Source organism: Aspergillus campestris, assembly GCF_002847485.1.
Source record: "Aspergillus campestris IBT 28561 chromosome Unknown P168scaffold_8, whole genome shotgun sequence".
Classification (NCBI taxonomy): Eukaryota; Fungi; Ascomycota; class Eurotiomycetes; order Eurotiales; family Aspergillaceae; genus Aspergillus; species Aspergillus campestris.
In genome coordinates this window covers 1,481,852-1,498,794 of record NW_020194343.1, presented here as the reverse complement: position 1 = coordinate 1,498,794, position 16,943 = coordinate 1,481,852, and the positions used below count along the sequence as shown (strand labels likewise).

The 16,943-nt window shown below is 54.5% G+C and overlaps 7 protein-coding genes across 7 annotated transcripts; 4 read left to right on the top strand and 3 right to left on the bottom strand.

Annotated features, from left to right (window-relative positions):
- Nucleotides 1-31: 31 nt before the first annotated feature.
- On the bottom strand, nt 32-1,850 carry P168DRAFT_328434 (putative MFS transporter; the record flags this gene model as incomplete). Its single annotated transcript, XM_024841354.1, has 3 exons — nt 1,343-1,850; nt 229-1,248; nt 32-172 (listed from the first exon to the last, which is right to left on the bottom strand). The coding sequence occupies exons 1-3, from the start codon at nt 1,625-1,627 to the stop codon at nt 32-34; spliced, it is 1,446 nt and encodes a 481-aa protein (XP_024692001.1). The 5' UTR covers nt 1,628-1,850.
- A 1,278-nt stretch (nt 1,851-3,128) lies between these two features.
- Nucleotides 3,129-5,310, top strand: P168DRAFT_311787 (acyl-CoA dehydrogenase family protein). The gene is made up of 4 exons (XM_024839527.1): nt 3,129-4,099; nt 4,176-4,401; nt 4,459-4,827; nt 4,897-5,310. The coding sequence occupies exons 1-4, from the start codon at nt 3,493-3,495 to the stop codon at nt 5,231-5,233; spliced, it is 1,539 nt and encodes a 512-aa protein (XP_024692000.1). The 5' UTR covers nt 3,129-3,492; the 3' UTR covers nt 5,234-5,310.
- An 895-nt stretch (nt 5,311-6,205) lies between these two features.
- P168DRAFT_291525 (uncharacterized protein) lies at nt 6,206-8,286 on the bottom strand. Its single transcript, XM_024837424.1, has 6 exons — nt 8,203-8,286; nt 7,795-8,142; nt 7,416-7,723; nt 7,226-7,359; nt 6,539-7,175; nt 6,206-6,485 (listed from the first exon to the last, which is right to left on the bottom strand). The coding sequence occupies exons 1-6, from the start codon at nt 8,213-8,215 to the stop codon at nt 6,438-6,440; spliced, it is 1,488 nt and encodes a 495-aa protein (XP_024691999.1). The 5' UTR covers nt 8,216-8,286; the 3' UTR covers nt 6,206-6,437.
- Nucleotides 8,287-8,676: 390 nt separating this feature from the next.
- Nucleotides 8,677-10,500, top strand: P168DRAFT_291524 (uncharacterized protein). The gene has a single exon (XM_024837423.1). The coding sequence runs from the start codon at nt 8,933-8,935 to the stop codon at nt 10,463-10,465; it is 1,533 nt and encodes a 510-aa protein (XP_024691998.1). The 5' UTR covers nt 8,677-8,932; the 3' UTR covers nt 10,466-10,500.
- Nucleotides 10,501-10,770: 270 nt separating this feature from the next.
- On the top strand, nt 10,771-12,012 carry P168DRAFT_291523 (proteasome inhibitor PI31 family protein). The gene is made up of 2 exons (XM_024837422.1): nt 10,771-11,037; nt 11,095-12,012. The coding sequence occupies exons 1-2, from the start codon at nt 10,851-10,853 to the stop codon at nt 11,997-11,999; spliced, it is 1,092 nt and encodes a 363-aa protein (XP_024691997.1). The 5' UTR covers nt 10,771-10,850; the 3' UTR covers nt 12,000-12,012.
- A 633-nt stretch (nt 12,013-12,645) lies between these two features.
- On the top strand, nt 12,646-14,265 carry P168DRAFT_255701 (serine/threonine-protein phosphatase). The gene is made up of 6 exons (XM_024834480.1): nt 12,646-12,840; nt 12,897-12,938; nt 13,035-13,140; nt 13,199-13,732; nt 13,789-13,861; nt 13,912-14,265. The coding sequence occupies exons 1-6, from the start codon at nt 12,679-12,681 to the stop codon at nt 13,982-13,984; spliced, it is 990 nt and encodes a 329-aa protein (XP_024691996.1). The 5' UTR covers nt 12,646-12,678; the 3' UTR covers nt 13,985-14,265.
- A 158-nt stretch (nt 14,266-14,423) lies between these two features.
- P168DRAFT_305681 (MFS general substrate transporter) lies at nt 14,424-16,747 on the bottom strand. Its single transcript, XM_024838954.1, has 5 exons — nt 16,240-16,747; nt 16,151-16,171; nt 16,035-16,092; nt 15,901-15,960; nt 14,424-15,846 (listed from the first exon to the last, which is right to left on the bottom strand). Exons 1-5 carry the CDS (start codon nt 16,363-16,365, stop codon nt 14,549-14,551), a joined length of 1,563 nt encoding a protein of 520 aa, XP_024691995.1. The 5' UTR covers nt 16,366-16,747; the 3' UTR covers nt 14,424-14,548.
- Nucleotides 16,748-16,943: the final 196 nt, after the last annotated feature.

Below are 16,943 nucleotides of genomic sequence, written 5' to 3'. Positions count from 1 at the left end.
AATATGATATGTAGCTACCACTGGGTGGAGCTCACCGGTCCGCTCGACTCGCTACATATTGGATGGCAATGATCGGAATCAAAGCGCACACGCCGATGATGGCACACATGACACCTGCGGCACCCGCCAACTTGAGGCTCTCAAACATGGGCGGGAAGTAGAACGGACCAATCTAATAACACATTAGCAAACATGACTCGCGTATAGGAAGAGACTCCTCGGACATACAAATCCATAGATGTGGCGGTAGACATTGATGCAGACTCCGACATTGGTGGCATGTTCCTTGTAGCTGTCGACAGCAAAGGAGATGAGAATGGTGGTGATGATCTGATTCCCGAAGCTGGCAATTGCCGCGCCCACGCACGGAGTTACATTCCACGAGGTGGCCTTGTCTAGCTGGAATCCCCAAGTCAACAGGCCCGCGATAACCGTCCCGAAGCCGATATAGGACAGCCAGAGCCGATCCGCAGGTTGGACGTGCCCGCGGCGGCGGCTCATGGTCTTGAGGAACCAATCCGATACGGGCCCACTCAACTGTTCGCCCAGCACGCAGCCGATGATGATGGCAATAAACTGCAGGCCGATCTGCTGCGGGTTGAAGTGGAACTCCTCGCCGAAGGCGATGGGCATCTCGACGATGAGGGCGATATTGCCGTAGCAGAAGACGATGGAGTGGGCACACGCGGGGATCAAGACCCGTGAGTACCGGCTGAAGAACAAGGGCTCGATAAAGTCGCGCATCTTCAGGGGGCGCGGATCGATGCGTCGCGGGATGAGCCTGCCGAAGAAGCCCTGGCCAGACTCGGTCGATTCCGCAGATGCGTTATCATCGACGATATAGACGGTCTCCTCTCCCAGGAGGATATACGCAATGAGTTGGACGAAATTGATGATGACGAAGATCCAGAAGATCCACTCGTAGCCGATATGGTGCGTGACAAAACCCATGATGAAAGGCCCACCGGGGGTGCCAAGTGTCAGCATCAGTGTCCACCAGCCGATTTTCTGCGCGCGCTCCTCGGGCTCACAGAGCTCCGTGATTACACCGCTCCCGATGCCAATTGGTGGCGAGATGAGGATGCCCGTGAGCACTCGAGTCGCCATCTGGCCGCCATACGTGGTGCAGCAGGCGCCTCCGATGTTGCAGATGAGACTCCCGAAGACGGACAACAGAAATATATGGTATCGGCCGTAAATAGAGGTGATGGGTTTCCAGATCAAAGGCGTTACTCCCAGCAGCAGGATCTGGGGGTTCAATCGGTCAGCGGTTGTCGGAACCTGTATGATGCGGGGAGGGGAGACATGCCTGGATCGAGGTGAGATAGCTCGCTTCTGGCACCGTCACGCCATAGTCTTCAGCCATCGCCTCGTAGGCGGGGATGATACCCGCAGCCATGAAGGTAGCTACCATGGAATGGAAGGCCACCATGAGGATTTGTGTGTTTTTCTTCCATTTGGGCCAGTTACGTGGGTTCCTGGGGTCCAGTAACTCGCTGGACCTGAGCTGTTGCTCTCCCGGCGCAATCGCCTTTTCCAAATGAGAAGAAGCCCCCGAATTGCTTTCTTTGGTGTTGTCCAAGTCCAACATGTAAGGGGGCGGAACCCCTGGTGTGTCTTTGCTCATGATGGCCACGATTTTGGTTTCAGTCGACTGTGTCAAGATCCTTCGCCAACGAAAGGATGGAAAAAGGAAGCCAACGATCTTAAATGCTGCAACATGACGCCAAGGTATCAGCAAGGTCTACGACTCATTCCAATCCCTTAGACATGAGGGGCCCCAGATCGCTCTCCCAAATTCCGTCCCAAGTGGAACTGGGGTCCCCATGGGGAACCTCCAGCCCGCGCCTAGACACTGGTCCATTGTAGACGGGCTGTGGTTGGATCAGATTGAATTCAAACCAAGTGATATTCATTCTTGGCAGCACTAGTGATAGGAATTGATTCCGATCGTGTTGAGGTCCGTGGAGGTGCTGGCAGGAAGCCTACCCGAGGTTATACAGCAGTGGTGGTTACGTCGGAGCTGCACCCGAAGCCTTTCGGATCGCAGCCCGGTGCAGCATCCGTCGCCTTAATAAGATGGCGATCCCGTTGGGAGATTCAACCAACATCAAATTTCACCAAGACACAACCACTTATTCGATCACTTGGGCAGATTTTCCCGTTGGTACGACAAATGACCATGACTTCATCTCCAGATGTCTCCATCCGACACTACCAAACACTTTGAAGGCTGCAGCGCCAGGTGATATCCGACGTCAAAACAAGGTTGGCCCAGAACACCACAAGAAAACAAGACCCATTATAGTGTCTGTCTGGTACCCCACACAAAAGAATCAATTGTCCAATCCTGCAGCATGCTACCTTGAAGAAAGTCAGACAAATGGCTTTACACTCCATACCAGCTCATCGCAAGATGCTTGGCTGGTGCAACCCCGCGTTCGCTCCCTGAATGGCTGGTGGATTCGGCGACTCCGCGCCGAGTAGGGCCTTGGCGGATCCTCAGTCAAGCTCATGAAAGGATGGAGTGCTTACTGGCTTAACCGCTGCCTAGGAGTGAAGCGCAGGGTGTACACGATGGACGCTTCGAAGTTGCACAGTCGGCTGTGTAGGGAGTACTTCCCCTGTGTCGGATGCATCAATGCGTGGAACCGTCCACGAAGATATTACAGATATATTCTGCTATTACAGCAGTGTATTACCAGAAGACTTCAACAACCGCCCTTGTCAATAAATATATCGCGATGTGGGATTAGGGCTGACCAAAGGACGCGCAGACATGGCGTGGCTCAAAGACGCGGCATGAGACCTCTGGAAAGGGGGTTCCACATAATGTTTTTGAACTCTTGCAATCTCTTACTGAACAAATAGCACAGATTATATAAGAACTAAACAAAGATTACAGGCAATTATGGGACGAAAATAAGAATGTGACTACTATATCTCGCTCTTCTAAGCGGTTATCTAGTAGGATTCTTGCGGGACTACGTGAAGAGGAAGTAGTGTGCACGACACGAGAGCTAATAGGTATGGTATCAGAGTCGACGACTTAGCAGGTATTATATGAGTGTCATGTAATACACTATATTATCTCAATATTTCCACCCATAACATCCAAACTAGCCAGTGTCCACTGTAAGTCCCTGCTCTATATTGATCTCGGCATAAGAACCGATGAGTAATCAATGCAGCACCCAAGATTCTTGGCGCGCAGAAGAAGAAAACAACCTCGGCAAAAGCGTCGCATATGAAGCCAGAGATCATCGTAACCATGGTCGCGCACGCTCGAATCCTCGGCCCAGCGCACAAAATCATTAATCGTGGCGCCGTTATTGGTGAGACCCCTTCCCCGCATTAATCAGACGCTCTCTGCCCATTCTCGTTGGTCCTTTTTCTTTCTCTTCGTTCAGTTTCCCCTTACTTATTCCCACTCTCTTCTCCCCCACACGCTTTCTGTCTTCTCTCCATTCCTTCCACATTCCGATCATCATCATGGCCAAGTCATTCACGCGCGCCGAGGTTGCAAAGCACAACACCGAAGACTCTGTCTGGTGTATCATCGACCACCGTGTCTATGATCTGACCGACTTCCTCGACGCCCACCCGGGCGGCAGCGTCGTCCTCAACCAGGTTGCCGGCCAGGACGCCACTGATGCCTTCTACAACCTGCACCGTCAAGAGGTCCTCGACAAGTACAGCAAGCAACTATGCATCGGTACCGTCGCCGGCGAAACCCCCGAGATCGTTTCCCCCGAGCCCGGGTCCCTGAGCGCCGTTCCCTACGCCGAGCCCCTCTGGCTGCGCCCGCAGTTCAAGAACCCCTACTACAACGACAGCCACCGTCGCCTGCAGCGAGCCATGCGCGAGTTCACTGACCGTTATATCACCCCCGAGGCTCAGGAGAAGGAGCGTGACGGCACCTACATCAGCCAGGGCCTGATCGACCGCATGGCGGAGACCAACGTCCTGGCCATGCGTCTGGGACCGGGGCCTCATCTGCACGGCCGGACGATCCTCGGTGGCGCCATCGACGGGAAGGAGTTTGACTACTTCCATGATCTGATCGTGACGCAGGAGTTGGTGCGGTGTAACGCCCGTGGTAGGTGACCTTGCGAAATTTCAGCGGGAGGCTCTAGGAGCGTGGGCTAACGTGATGGTGTCTTGTTCCACAACAGGTTTTATGGATGGTAACATGGCCGGTATGGCCATTAGCTTGACGGCCGTGCGCCAGTGGCTCAACAATGTCCCTCTTCGTGACCGGGTCACTCAGGAGGTCTTGTCGGGCAAGAAGAAGATGTGTCTGGCCATCACTGAGGCCTTTGCCGGTAGTGACGTGGCGGGCCTGCGCACGACGGCGACCAAGACCCCCGATGGAAAGCACTACATCATCAACGGCACCAAGTATGTATCTCCGGTTTCTCCAGAGCAGCTCCCTGTCAGCGTGCTAATACCTCCCAGGAAGTGGATCACCAACGGCATGTTCGCCGACTACTTCGTGGTCGCCTGCCGCACCGAAAAGGGCTTCTCGGTCATCCTGGTGCCCCGGGACGACTGCGTTGAGACTAAGCAGATCAAGACGTCCTACTCGACCGCCGCCGGCACGGCGTTCGTGCAGTTCGAGAACGCCAAGGTCCCCGTCGACCACCTGCTGGGCGAGGAGCACAAGGGCTTCATCGTCGTCATGAGCAACTTCAACCACGAGCGTTTCATGATGGCCTGCGGTGTCATCCGCATGTCCACGACCATCGTCGAGGAGTGCCTCAAGTGGTGCAACCAGCGACTGGTCTTCGGGAAGAAGCTTATTGAGCAGCCCGTGATGCGACAGAAGTATGTATCCCTTCCACACACATCCATGTGATGAAAAACAAGTCAAAAAACGGTATCTAACCCAAACAGGATTGCTCGCATGATCTCTCTCTGCGAGGCGAACCAGTCCTGGCTGGAGTCCATCGCCTACCAGATGTGCAACATGAGCTACGCGCAGCAGTCCGCCAACCTGGGCGGCCCCATCGCCCTGCTCAAGTCGCACTCCACCCGCGCCGCGCAGGAGATCGCCGAGCAGGCGACCAACATCTTCGGTGGTCGCGGTATCACCCAGTCCGGTATGGGCCGCGTCGTCGAGATGTTCCACCGCGGCTACAAGTTCGATGCCATCTTGGGTGGCACGGAAGAGATCTTGGCGGATTTGGGTGTGCGCCAGGCCATGAAGAAGTTCCCCAAGGCCATGTTGTAAATAGAAATTTTTTTGTTTTGTTTTGGTTGCATTGTTGCTCTAAGCTGTTGCCTTCTAGCTGTGTATTATTCGCCTTTCCATAGATCTATTGGATATCTTTCTTCTGGTTTTGCTCAATCTCAGGGACCCTGTTGCTCCGGGTCCATGCTTGTCTCGATCCGCCGGATGATTCGTGCGGGATTCCCCGCGACGAAATGAAACGGCGGGACGTCCTAATCAGTAGATTACGCGTGAGTAACAGGAGACCGTAGACACCGTCAAAGTGGGGTTGCGATCAACGAACCTTGGTCACGACGGAGCCCGCTCCGACCGTACTCCCCCGACCGATCCTCACCCCCGCGAGGATGATCACGCTGCCGCCGATCCACACGTCATCTTCGATATGGACTTCCTTTCCGGCCTCGGGGCCCTCGAGACCCCGTCGCACCGCTGGGTCCATGGGATGGGTTGCCCCGTAGATACACACATTGGGTCCGAAGAGCACTCGCTCGCCCACCGTGATCAGACAGGTGTCCAGGACCAGCAGGTTGAAATTCAGGAAGCTGCCCTTCCCGACCTTAAAGTTGAGCCCGTGGTCGACGGAGATCGGAGGGTCCACGACCGGGTCCGTGTCGTCAAAGAGCTTTGCGTCTTCTTTGGGATCGAAATGGACTGGGGGGAGGGGGCGCGTATCGCAGACGATTCTGTCCGAGTCAGCACACCGCGCATGTCGCAGATGCATTCCCACTCACTCTCTCCAAAGTTCTACCCGGCGCCGTCGCGGGACCTGACCGGCTTCGTTGAATTTTCGGCAGGCTTCTCGACAGCGATCTCGATTAGCCTGAAGATCTTCATCCCAGGCCGCGTAGAGTTCTCCATTGACCATCTTCTGCCATTCTTTGGACGATGTCATTGTTATTCGCGATGTGGGTTCTGCGTTGAGGATTTCGGTGATTTGAGCATGGGAAAGCTCCTGTGACGGCACGAAGTGGTGTCTTATATAGGCTCAGAAGAGGCAATGCAGTAAGTCCGTTAACCACTAATGTGTGAAGTAGTCGAATCGCCATGTCCATCTTTTTATAGACGGCGAGACGGGCCTGGAATCCGAGCTGGGAATACTTCCCGATACGGAACTTCAGACCGCAGGCGCCCCCGCGGTGGATCCCTCCTTGCATCCGATGATGCAATGTGGGGACATGATTTCCATGTCATTCAATGCCACGATCTATATGATGAGATAGTCATGCTGTCGAGTGAGACCGGGCCAGTGTGTCTACGCAACTCAGTCCACCGTTATGTATGATCTTTAGGGACCAGGCGACTTACAAAAGTAGTCCAGTCAATATTCGCATTGTCGTTACCATCCTGCGATGCACGCGCATCCCATACTCGTCGCAGCACGTCTGCCGGTACTGGGTTGCAAAACTCGGAGCGTCTTTCAATCTCGGTGAATCGGGATAGGACATAGTACTGGGAGTGGGTGGACAGGCAGTCTGTTCCCGCCATGAAAAAAGGCAGTACCAAAAGCTCCAGAAGGGAAGAGTCTCGCGGAATCATGGCCGTGGAGTCGAGGATTTTGGCCACACACTCCTGGATATCAGCGCTTTGAGCCGGTTTTTCATGGTCGATCAATCGGAGAAGACGCAAAAGGCATGCGTGCTGAAAGGCTTCCGCAACGTAGATCCACCGAGGGTCTGCGGTCGGGTAGCGTCGTCCCTTCGGATCCCACGAATACAGCTTATGTTTTGCCAACAGCAACCCAACCTGGTACTCATCCCATGGCAGCCACCCCATACTATGTTCCTTGGCTTTTTCCAGCACCCCGCTGATGATCAGAAAGATCTCGCGAGGGCATCCGTTGACCATCTCAAAGTTTAGGCTACTGGCACAGGCGACCATTTCACGGATATCCTGGGGGAAGCATAGTCGTTCGGGACCGGCAAAGGCGCGGATCACATCTAACCTAGGACCGGTTAGCCGTGGCATGGGGATCTTCACTGGGGGGATGTTTACCAGGCCAAATTGCCCAGAAAAAACACGGCCCGCTTGCGTTGGCCGTTCAAGCCCTCCGCGATCAGTAGCCGCTTACAGACGGACATGGCCCCGGTGATGTGGATGCCATGGCTGGAAATACCCGTTTCGCAAATCTAAGTAGTGTGAGCTCCCGTCTCTGTGCTTCCCTCGGGGACAAGGTGGGCCATACGTCGTGAAGTAGCAGGATCTGGATGATGGCGAAAACCGCGTCTTGTTCATCCTCCGACAGGGATTCCTCCTGGCTCTTTCGGATTTCCTCGCCCAGAGCCCGAATTGCTCTCATGCGGTATTCCACTGCCTTATCTTGGTGAAGCTGTGGATCTTTCGTCAGCTGTCCGAGATGAGAGGCAGAAAGCCCTAAGACGGCATATAGTAGTCCGATTTGCTTCTGCGCCAACGGAAGGATATACGCGCGATAGGGATTGTCACTCGAGCTGCCAATTTCCGCGATCTGGTGAGGGCAGATAAAAGAGTCGTCTGCATGCACACAGCATTAGCGTCCCCGCTTCGCGTTTCCCTGTACACGCTTGGGGTCTAGACGTTCTTACAGTGAGACAGTAATCGCTCCGACTGCGGGGCATTCAAGAGTGCAGTGATCTCATCGACTGGTACCGACTGAGACCTGCGCTCCTCCACAGGTTGGGTGCCATCTGCGTGAGGCGATTTGGGATCTTCGTCCGGAGTAGCCTCTGGCGAGGGCAGCTCAATGCACTCTTGAGCTCGATTTCGGACGGGGGCACGAGCACCTCTCCACTTCCCGCGACTCGCGATTCCACAGAATCTGAATTGTTCGGGATAGCCCCCACATACTAGACCTTTAGAAATGCAGCGCTGACACGTGGGACGAGCTCGGTCGCATTTCCGACATTTTTCTCGACATGTCAGGCATGCAGGTCCTACGACCTTCTCCATTAGAGTGAATTCGGGGTGGGAAGAAAAATCCGTAGACTACATACCCAGTCGTGGCATGCCAGCGTATGCCCTAAGGCTGGAGAGTGAGAACAGATTGAGTTGGCAGTATGATAAGTAATGGAAGTGCTTCAAGTTGAGATTGATGGAGATTCATGAGAAGTGACGGATCATAAGGGCCGATGCTCCGTCTGTTATGCACGGTTGAGTCATCAATCTACATAGGGCCATTTATCCACACAATCATCACAGCGAAACTCACTTGTGAAACATAAACCACTAGCTTGAAGTGCAGATAGTGTCGAGTCCTTGTCTGCATATTCCTTCTTTCTCCCCGCTGTTAAGTCTTCGGAATCTTCCCATCGCGAAGTGCCAAGATTGTCGTCATAGTCATGACAGTTGGCTCTTTTACCGTATCGGGTCAGATCAGTGGAGGTTATACCCCGATCGGGTTAGAATGCATCTCCACAGCTCAATCGCCCCGAAGTTCTGCCATATTTCAGCTTCGTCCTCCAGACGATCTCTCTTTCCTTTCTCTTACATATTCTTCCTCTCACGCGCCAATTATACTCAGTCTGACTATCACTTCTCTTATGACTCGGGCCGAAATGCCTTCGCTTAAAAGATCAACCCCTCGTCGACGGTGGAGTGGACGTGTCCAACGATCGGACCATTTAACCCCTCGACAATGGATCTTCAATGAGGCACCAAATCTCTCCAGTCGACGCTGCGACTTCTCAGACTCCTTGGCGTTCTCGACATCCTACTATCATAGTCATGGGTTCAGCCGCTCCGGAATTCACATGGATCCTCACGTCTCCCGGCCGATGGGAGCGTGAGGTCGACGAGGCGGAGCAATTCTATACCTCACTAGCCAAGGCCTACGAAGGTACTGGACGGGTGTTCTTTGCCATGACCGGATACATTGCTTTTTCGGTTGCGGTTCCCAACGTGAACCCGAAGCAAAAACCCGTCGAGGAGGTGACAGAGGCCCTGCGCAAGGCCTGGCTGCGACTCCGCTACGACCACCCCACAATCGCCTCCACGGTGGAATTCAACCAGGAGCTGAAGACATGCCGGAAGGTCTACGAAACCTGCGACGGACCGGAGTCGCAACGGGCTTGGCTGCGTTCGACGTTTCAGGTCGTGTCAACCGGGATGTCAGGCTTGGATTGGTGCAATTCGGATCCCCCAGTGCCGCAAAAGGCTACGCTGTTTCTCATCATACCGCCCACTCAAGCCCCGGGCGAGGTTCGTGGTGAGCTTATCTTGCGCTGCCATCATGATATCATCGACGGGGTGGGAACCTTGATCCTCTTCGATAACCTCTTTGCCCACGCAGAGCAGGCCTACGCGCAGGGGTCTCAGTATCAGCTCCCTCGGTTCGGGGATGAATGGGCGCACCTGAGCCCACCCCTTCGTACCGCGGCATCCATCCCAGCGACCCTGCAGCCCGAGCAGAAGGCGTACTTAGACACCGTTCGGCCCTATCAAGCCTCCCTCCGCGAAGGTGTCGAGGTGGCCACGATGCCGTTCAATGAAGGTAAGACCCTCCCGGGAAAACATCAGCGAACCGCCGTAACGCTGGCGAGAGAACCGACCATGCGTCTGTTGGCAGCTTGTAAAGCTTCGGGGTGGAGCGTGACCCATGCGTACCACGCAGCTGCCGCAATCACTGTGCGAGATCTCCAGGAGCGACGGGATCAGGAGAGAATGGTGCGGTATATCAACTACAGTCTGATAAACGAGCGGCCACAATGCACTCCTCCGTACAGCACCCCGGCCCATGCAGCCGCCGTCTATCACTCCGTATCGGGAAAAGGTCTCGCGGTCGATCTGGGGGTGCCGGCACGAGATAGTATAACGGAGCACGACGACGAGCAAAAAGCAGAATTTGTCGAGGTCGCGAACAAGGTACGGGACTTCTACCTGCAGATTCGTGATGACAAGCAACACATCCAGCTAGTCCCTTCATATTGGGCCATGGCGACTCTTCCGTATCCGGCCGATGGCACCACGCCCCCTGTTCCCGAGATCAATTCCTCTCCATCTGTTTCTGTCTCGAGCATGGGAGTGGTGGACCGAATCATCCGTCCCGTGCGTGGTGCGTTCAAGCTGGAGAATCCTTGGGTGACTGGAGAGGAACTCGGCACGGGGCTCGGACTGTTTCTGGGAACCTGGGAGGGTCACCTGACGTTGAGCGCTGCCTACAACGACGCTTGGCATGGTCTGGAGGAGGTTGTGGGTTTCGTAGAGCGCTGTCACTCTTTGGTTTTGCGTGCTCTTGGGGTGTCCCGTAACGACGGTTAGCCGTAGAGCGGAATATATAGTTTACTGGCTGTACACGATAGTTAGAAATTCAAAGTAATGTTTGATCTACACCAGTTTACAAAATGATGGTAATACTTTAGGAAGTAACATTCTAGGCAGCAATTATAGATTCCTCCTCCTACAACCTTTCCATGCAAGGCTGATAGAGTTGTGGTTATGATACACCCAGTTATGCTCATAGTAGTAGTTAGTTATGCTATGCATGATGACTAACCGCATATGTACCAATCGAAGAGTCCCGGCTGCGGTATGACATTAGAGCCGCATCATCATTTGGCTACCTCGAGGCATTTTTATTGCTGCTTCATCCCCTTCCTTAATTTATTGAACAAACTATCACACTCTTATACTCTACTACACAAGCATGGTTGGAAATACAGACCCCCTGAGCCCAGACAACATCGTGGCACTGGCCACGAGAGCTCTGGGCGCTGACGACAGCACTTCCAACGCCCTCGGGACTCCATATGAGGCGATAGCACTCATCGGCCACGCGTGCATGCTGGCCGTTGATTTCCGACTGGTGGGACTGGGAGAAGATGATAATCTCGGTGCGTTGGGGATGCACGATTCAGAGGAGCAATTTTGGCTGACTAGTGTTACTGCAGAGAACCCCGACAGCCCGACCTTACCAGCGCAGTGGAATGCTGCGACGACCTATGCCTTCCGCTACGCCCACTCCCAGTCGTCCATGCAGTACCTTCTGAAGGTGAGCCGACTCGGAAATAACGCCGTTGTATTTGCACTGGCCCTGGGCGACGACCGAACCACCTCGTTCGATATCCCAGTCAACGACTTTGTTTCTCCATCCTCCCTGCCTCTTTCCTCCCCTGCGAACCCTCCCAACGCCCTCCGCGACGTGTTCATCTCCGCTTCCCGTCTCACCGATCTCATCGGACTGTTCCGGATCAACGTGATCCAGAGGCTGGCGCCTGGGCTGTACAAAGAAGGCTACGAGGCGACCAGCGAGGCGCGGCGCGAGCGACAACCCGAGGCCCCGCCCCGCCATGACCCGTTGCGCGATGACCCGATGCCCGCCCCGGCACGCCCATACCCGTTCGACGACCCGCTGGCCATCCCGCCGCGCCGACCAGTTCCCGCAGGCGACTTTGCGCCGCCCGGGTTCGAGGACGAGTTCGAAATCCAGCGACCGCCGCGCGGATACGCCCCCGGGTTTGGAGGACGACACCCGATGAATATTGGCGATCGCGACCTCTATCCTCCGGGACTGGGGCCTCACGATCCGATCCGCGGTGGCATCGGACCCGGATTGGGCGGTGGTGGTGGTGGCAGTGGTGGGATGCACCCTACGTTCGACGATCCGCTGTTTGGCGGACAGGGTGGCGGAGAGGGCGGCTACAATCCGCAGGCGCCCCCTGGAGCACGCTACGATCCTGTTGGACCTGGGGGACCACCGTTTGGGCGTGGACCAGGACGATCTGGTGGACGTGGCGGCGGGGGATTTGGAGGGGGATTTGGGGGCATGGGAGGGTTTGGCGGTGACATCATCTAGGCTTTGTATGCGGGTGCGGATGGGGAGGGCAGCAACGACGTGACGAGAATGGAATGATGACTGTTTTGTATTTGATAATGATGTTTATGATTGTATTCCATCTATCTGCTATCTTTGTATTTATTTCCACTTCGGTCTTGCACTGTAACAATATATCAGCATCCCTCTCTATGTAGAGGAGGAACAAACCCGACAAACGCGGCAAACACAGACCCAACCGTACCCAAACCAAACAAACCAGCCACAGCAAACCTCGTCATCCCCACCACGTCCTCTTTCCACTCCTAATCCGAATCCGAATCCTATCCTGATCCATTCTGGTCTATCCACCTCTCCTCCTCCTCCCTCCCCCCCGCCATCTTCACAACCACCCCCCCCTCTCCCCCCCAATCCCTCTCTCATCTCGTCTTTTTTAATCTTCCCTCCGATCGCTTCATTGTCCTTTCTATCGTCGATTGGACTTTTGATTTTTCCTCCTCCCTTTTCCACGCCAATCCTCTCTCCTTCGTCCCACGCCGCGGTCGGTCCGGGGGAAAAAATAATCATAATAAAAATAGAGCTCGAAAGAATCCTGTTCGCCTTCTCTCCTCACCTATTACCTCCTTGATCGGAGATCTCGCTCGGATACACCTCTTCTCTCCTTGGACCCCCCCCCCCCCCCCCAGTCGTGGTCGTCCCAATGGATAATAATATGGAGATCGATACGGCACGGTCGCCTGAACCCCACCGTCTCTCCCCGACCACCGACACGGGGTCGATCCCGACCCTGGACGGATGGATCGAGAGCTTGATGACCTGCAAACAACTCGCGGAGGAGGATGTGCGACGACTGTGTGATCGGGTGTGTTCTCGCGTTGGTCCTTTTTATATGGGTGGTTCGGTTCTAACCGTCGATAGGCTCGAGAAGTATTGCAGGAGGAGTCGAACGTGCAGCCGGTGGTATGTGGCATCCTTTTCTCCCCTCTCTCTTTCTCCCTCCCTGCCCGTGATTTGAGAGGAGGCATGCGATGGATGGATGGTGGCTGACCGCTTCAGAAATGTCCCGTGACCGTGTGCGGTGATATCCACGGCCAATTTCACGACCTCATGGAACTCTTCCGCATCGGAGGTCCCAATCCCGATACCAACTACCTCTTCATGGGTATTGCACCCTTGTTCTCGCTTCTTCTCTCCCGGACACTCCGCTAATCGACACCCAGGTGATTATGTCGACCGTGGCTACTACTCCGTCGAGACCGTCACCCTCCTCGTGTGCCTGAAAATCCGTTACCCCCAGCGGATCACCATTCTCCGTGGAAATCACGAGTCCCGCCAGATCACCCAGGTCTATGGGTTCTACGATGAATGCCTGCGCAAGTACGGCAACGCGAATGTCTGGAAGTACTTCACCGACCTGTTCGACTACCTCCCCCTTACCGCCCTCATCGAAAACCAGATCTTCTGTCTCCACGGCGGTCTGAGTCCCTCCATCGACACCCTCGACAACATCCGCTCCCTCGACCGCATCCAGGAGGTTCCCCACGAGGGGCCCATGTGCGACCTGCTGTGGAGTGATCCTGACGATCGATGCGGCTGGGGGATCTCGCCCCGTGGTGCTGGATACACTTTCGGGCAGGACATCTCGGAGGCATTCAATCACAACAATGGTTTGACGCTGGTGGCCCGTGCGCATCAGCTCGTCATGGAGGGGTACAATTGGTCGCAGGATCGGAACGTGGTGACAATTTTCTCAGGTATGCCTGCACATCTCCACCACTGGCAAAGGAACTTCTTGGCTAACCATCTGCAGCGCCGAACTACTGCTACCGTTGCGGAAACCAGGCCGCAATCATGGAAATTGACGAGCATCTGAAGTATACATTGTATGTTCTTTCTACCCAACACTTTTTGTCGATCCCACTAACCCATGTAGCTTACAATTCGACCCCTGTCCCCGGGCGGGAGAACCGATGGTCTCGAGGCGGACCCCCGATTACTTCCTGTGATGGATTAATGGATAGATCGTCTTTTTACTCCCTTTTACTTTCTTTCATTTTTCTTCCGTTTTCCTTTCCCTTCCCTCCGGCCAGCCGGGGTTCTCTCCGACCCTTCGACAGGGCTCCTAGGATGTGATGTTGGAATGCATACAGTCGGGTGGTGTGCCCCAATAAATAAATGGCCGTGTTGATACCAGTCACGACAATAAAACCGTTTCCGCACTTTGCGTCGAGTCTTTTTTATTGATGATGGGTTGATGTAAACAGTGATAAAGATGGTGTCGTAGTATAGTTGTAGTTATTGAGGAATTACCTAATGTAACTGTTCTAAGATCTGTTACCCAGTGATTTCTGTCTCTCTGCCTGTCTAACTACATATAGGCAGTATCGTAACATCCATCCACACTTCCTCAACCAACTACGCTAAATCGGCAATTCCAGATATCCCAGCCGCAATGGTAGACGAATTAAGCTTATTGTATGCCATTATATACACCAAATGTCCATGCATGTATAATACCCTATAACACCTAGCTGCATAACCAACTTTCTCTCCCAGCATCCATCCCCATGCTAATTACTCGACCTCGCCGGTTTCAGCACGAACCCCCCCATGTAAAACAGCACCGGGATCGCGGTCAACCCGGACAGAACCGACAGGGCCCAAGCCATGGTATCCCACCCGGCCGCTTGGCGGATATATCCCGCGAAGAACGGGCCGACGATAGTCCCCGCCGCAAAGGCGGAGTTCAAGATACCGTAGGCAAGAGCCATGGCGCCGCCTTTGCCGAAGATATCGGGCGTCTGGTCCTCCTTCTCCTGGACGACGTAGGAGACTTCGACCATGACGAGGGGGAAGACGACGGCTATGCAGAGGCCGAGAAGGGCGAGCAAGGCGCACAGGAGCACCTTTTGCTCGGTGGAGTTGTGCGTGACGAGCCGGAATAATACGATGACGGGCACCGTCGCGAAGAGAAACCCCGCGGCCATGTAGCGGCGGAGACAGCCGTGCTTATCGTTGATGTATCCCACGATGGGATCAACGAGGTGGGGGACGGTCACCGGGATGAAGATGAGTCCTTGTCCCATTTGGCCCCAGTTGAAAGTCTCGCTGACATATAGCGGTAGCACGCTGTCGAGGGAGGTCAGCACGACTGAGAGGATGAAATATGTCCAGATGCACACCAGAATGCGATCCGATGATAGGAGCGTGTATATCGCGGAAACGGGCTTCTTCCGAGGCTCTGGTTCTGCCGGTGTGTCCCCGGCGTGTGGTTCGCCGCCGAGGATCGGCTTGGAAAATGTGGATTGCGCCCCAACCGAGGTGACAGTGTCCGCAGTCATCGCCGTGGCCGCGGTGAACGGTCGGGAGACGTGCTCCCGCGGGGCCTTGGACAGTGAAAGACGGGAGACGGTATCGGTTCCGGCCGAGGGTGGTCGCATCTCCAGCCACTCCTCGTGCGAGGGCCTGGACGTCCATTTGGCGGCGTGTTTTTTCTCGATCATGACGATCCGGAGGACAATGTCCAGTGCCACGATGCCAAATGCGAGGCCAAACACCGCGTAGTACCCGCCATGCTCGTATATAACGCCGCCGAGTAACGGCCCCCCCATTAGTCCCATGGTCATTCCCATACCGATGTACCCCAAGGTCTGTCCGAGTTCCTCCTTGTCCACCGTATCCACCAACAGGGCACATCCTACAGTCCAGACCACCGCCGCGGAGGCCCCCTGGAAGAGCCGACCGACGATCCAGAGTCCCATATGTGTGCCGATGCAGAGCAGAGCGGTTGAGGCTCCAAGGGCAGCCAAGCCCGCAATCAATGGCCACCATCGGGACTCAAACCGATCCGCGAGGTATCCCGCCACGGCTGTGTCAGAGATCAGCAAACTGGCTTATCGCTTCATGACAAGAGGGACCTTACGCGAGAAAGCTAATAAAGCTCCGCCGTATAACGCTAGTAAAATCGACACCCATGTTTGTTCTGTTTATTCATCCATCCACCGGTTAGCCTAGTATCAGTGTAGTTATCAAGATGTAGACACAGCTGCACAGTACCGTCTTCTTTTGCTAAACCAACTCGCTCATGAAGCGCGGTGGGGGTCACTGGGACGATCTACACCTTGACGTCAGTATTTCCGCCGTCCTTCAGTATGGACCAAACAACAACATACGAGGCCGTAAAGCAAAATATCCTATAGGCATCGCGACATAGGCGTTAGCATAGCACCTCCAGTCACCTGAAACCATGGTTGGGACGTACTGTAAATATGGCAAACACCACCACGAAGCAAATGAAGGCCTTGGACGACCGGAATCGGAGGAAATATGGTGGCTCCCCAGAACCATCCCCTCCCAAGCCCCATACGCGGGACAAGTTTCCCGCCATGTTACAACTATCGCCGATGGATCAACACGATGTTTGAGATCCAATCTTGGACGTGGGTGGGCGCCCTTTTCTCGCAACCCCACGTGACAGGAGATCCACAATATCCAACAGAGAGGGTGAGAGGCGATTGACTCCGTAAACTGTGGTCCACATTCGAATATTCCAATGTTTATACAGACTGAGACGTGAAGTCGTCGAGTTTGAAATGAAAGATGGAAGAGCGGAGTTGGGCGGAGTCCGCGGGCGCCGAATGCTCCTGTCAGAACTACTCGTATTGCGCGGATCCTTTTCGCCTCTGTCAATGATTGGAACAGTGGTGGATGTTTCGTTTCAATTGCTGTCCTGAGCTCAACAAAGAGCTCGCAACCAGTGTGTTTCCATTTTTAAACCTCGGATCGCCAATTACCCCTGGCAGATCTAGATACTGGTGTGTGGATTCTTTGCGACGCATGCAATAGAGGTGTCAGATTGTTGTAAGACCTTGTGTCTCCTTGCAGCGTTGTACAGGTTCTTTGTTTCGATGATTTGCCTCTTTCTTGTTTTGTTCATTCGCCGATCGATAGGTTTGGATTATCTAC

Coding starts and splice junctions, on each gene's coding strand:
- P168DRAFT_311787 (XM_024839527.1), top strand. CDS start 3,493: ATGGCCAAGTCATTCACGCGCGCCGAGGTTGCAAAGCACAACACCGAA. Junction 4,100..4,175: donor GGTGCGGTGTAACGCCCGTG/GTAGGTGACCTT, acceptor GTTCCACAACAG/GTTTTATGGATGGTAACATG. Junction 4,828..4,896: donor CAGCCCGTGATGCGACAGAA/GTATGTATCCCT, acceptor TAACCCAAACAG/GATTGCTCGCATGATCTCTC.
- P168DRAFT_291525 (XM_024837424.1), bottom strand. Junction 7,360..7,415: donor AGATCCTGCTACTTCACGAC/GTATGGCCCACC, acceptor CACACTACTTAG/ATTTGCGAAACGGGTATTTC. Junction 6,486..6,538: donor ATATTGACTGGACTACTTTT/GTAAGTCGCCTG, acceptor TGAGTTGCGTAG/ACACACTGGCCCGGTCTCAC.
- P168DRAFT_291524 (XM_024837423.1), top strand. CDS start 8,933: ATGGGTTCAGCCGCTCCGGAATTCACATGGATCCTCACGTCTCCCGGC.
- P168DRAFT_291523 (XM_024837422.1), top strand. CDS start 10,851: ATGGTTGGAAATACAGACCCCCTGAGCCCAGACAACATCGTGGCACTG. Junction 11,038..11,094: donor GGGAGAAGATGATAATCTCG/GTGCGTTGGGGA, acceptor GTGTTACTGCAG/AGAACCCCGACAGCCCGACC.
- P168DRAFT_255701 (XM_024834480.1), top strand. CDS start 12,679: ATGGATAATAATATGGAGATCGATACGGCACGGTCGCCTGAACCCCAC. Junction 12,939..13,034: donor AGTCGAACGTGCAGCCGGTG/GTATGTGGCATC, acceptor TGACCGCTTCAG/AAATGTCCCGTGACCGTGTG. Junction 13,141..13,198: donor TACCAACTACCTCTTCATGG/GTATTGCACCCT, acceptor ATCGACACCCAG/GTGATTATGTCGACCGTGGC.
- P168DRAFT_305681 (XM_024838954.1), bottom strand. CDS start 16,365: ATGGCGGGAAACTTGTCCCGCGTATGGGGCTTGGGAGGGGATGGTTCT. Junction 16,093..16,150: donor ATATTTTGCTTTACGGCCTC/GTATGTTGTTGT, acceptor GTCAAGGTGTAG/ATCGTCCCAGTGACCCCCAC. Junction 15,847..15,900: donor AGCTTTATTAGCTTTCTCGC/GTAAGGTCCCTC, acceptor TCTCTGACACAG/CCGTGGCGGGATACCTCGCG.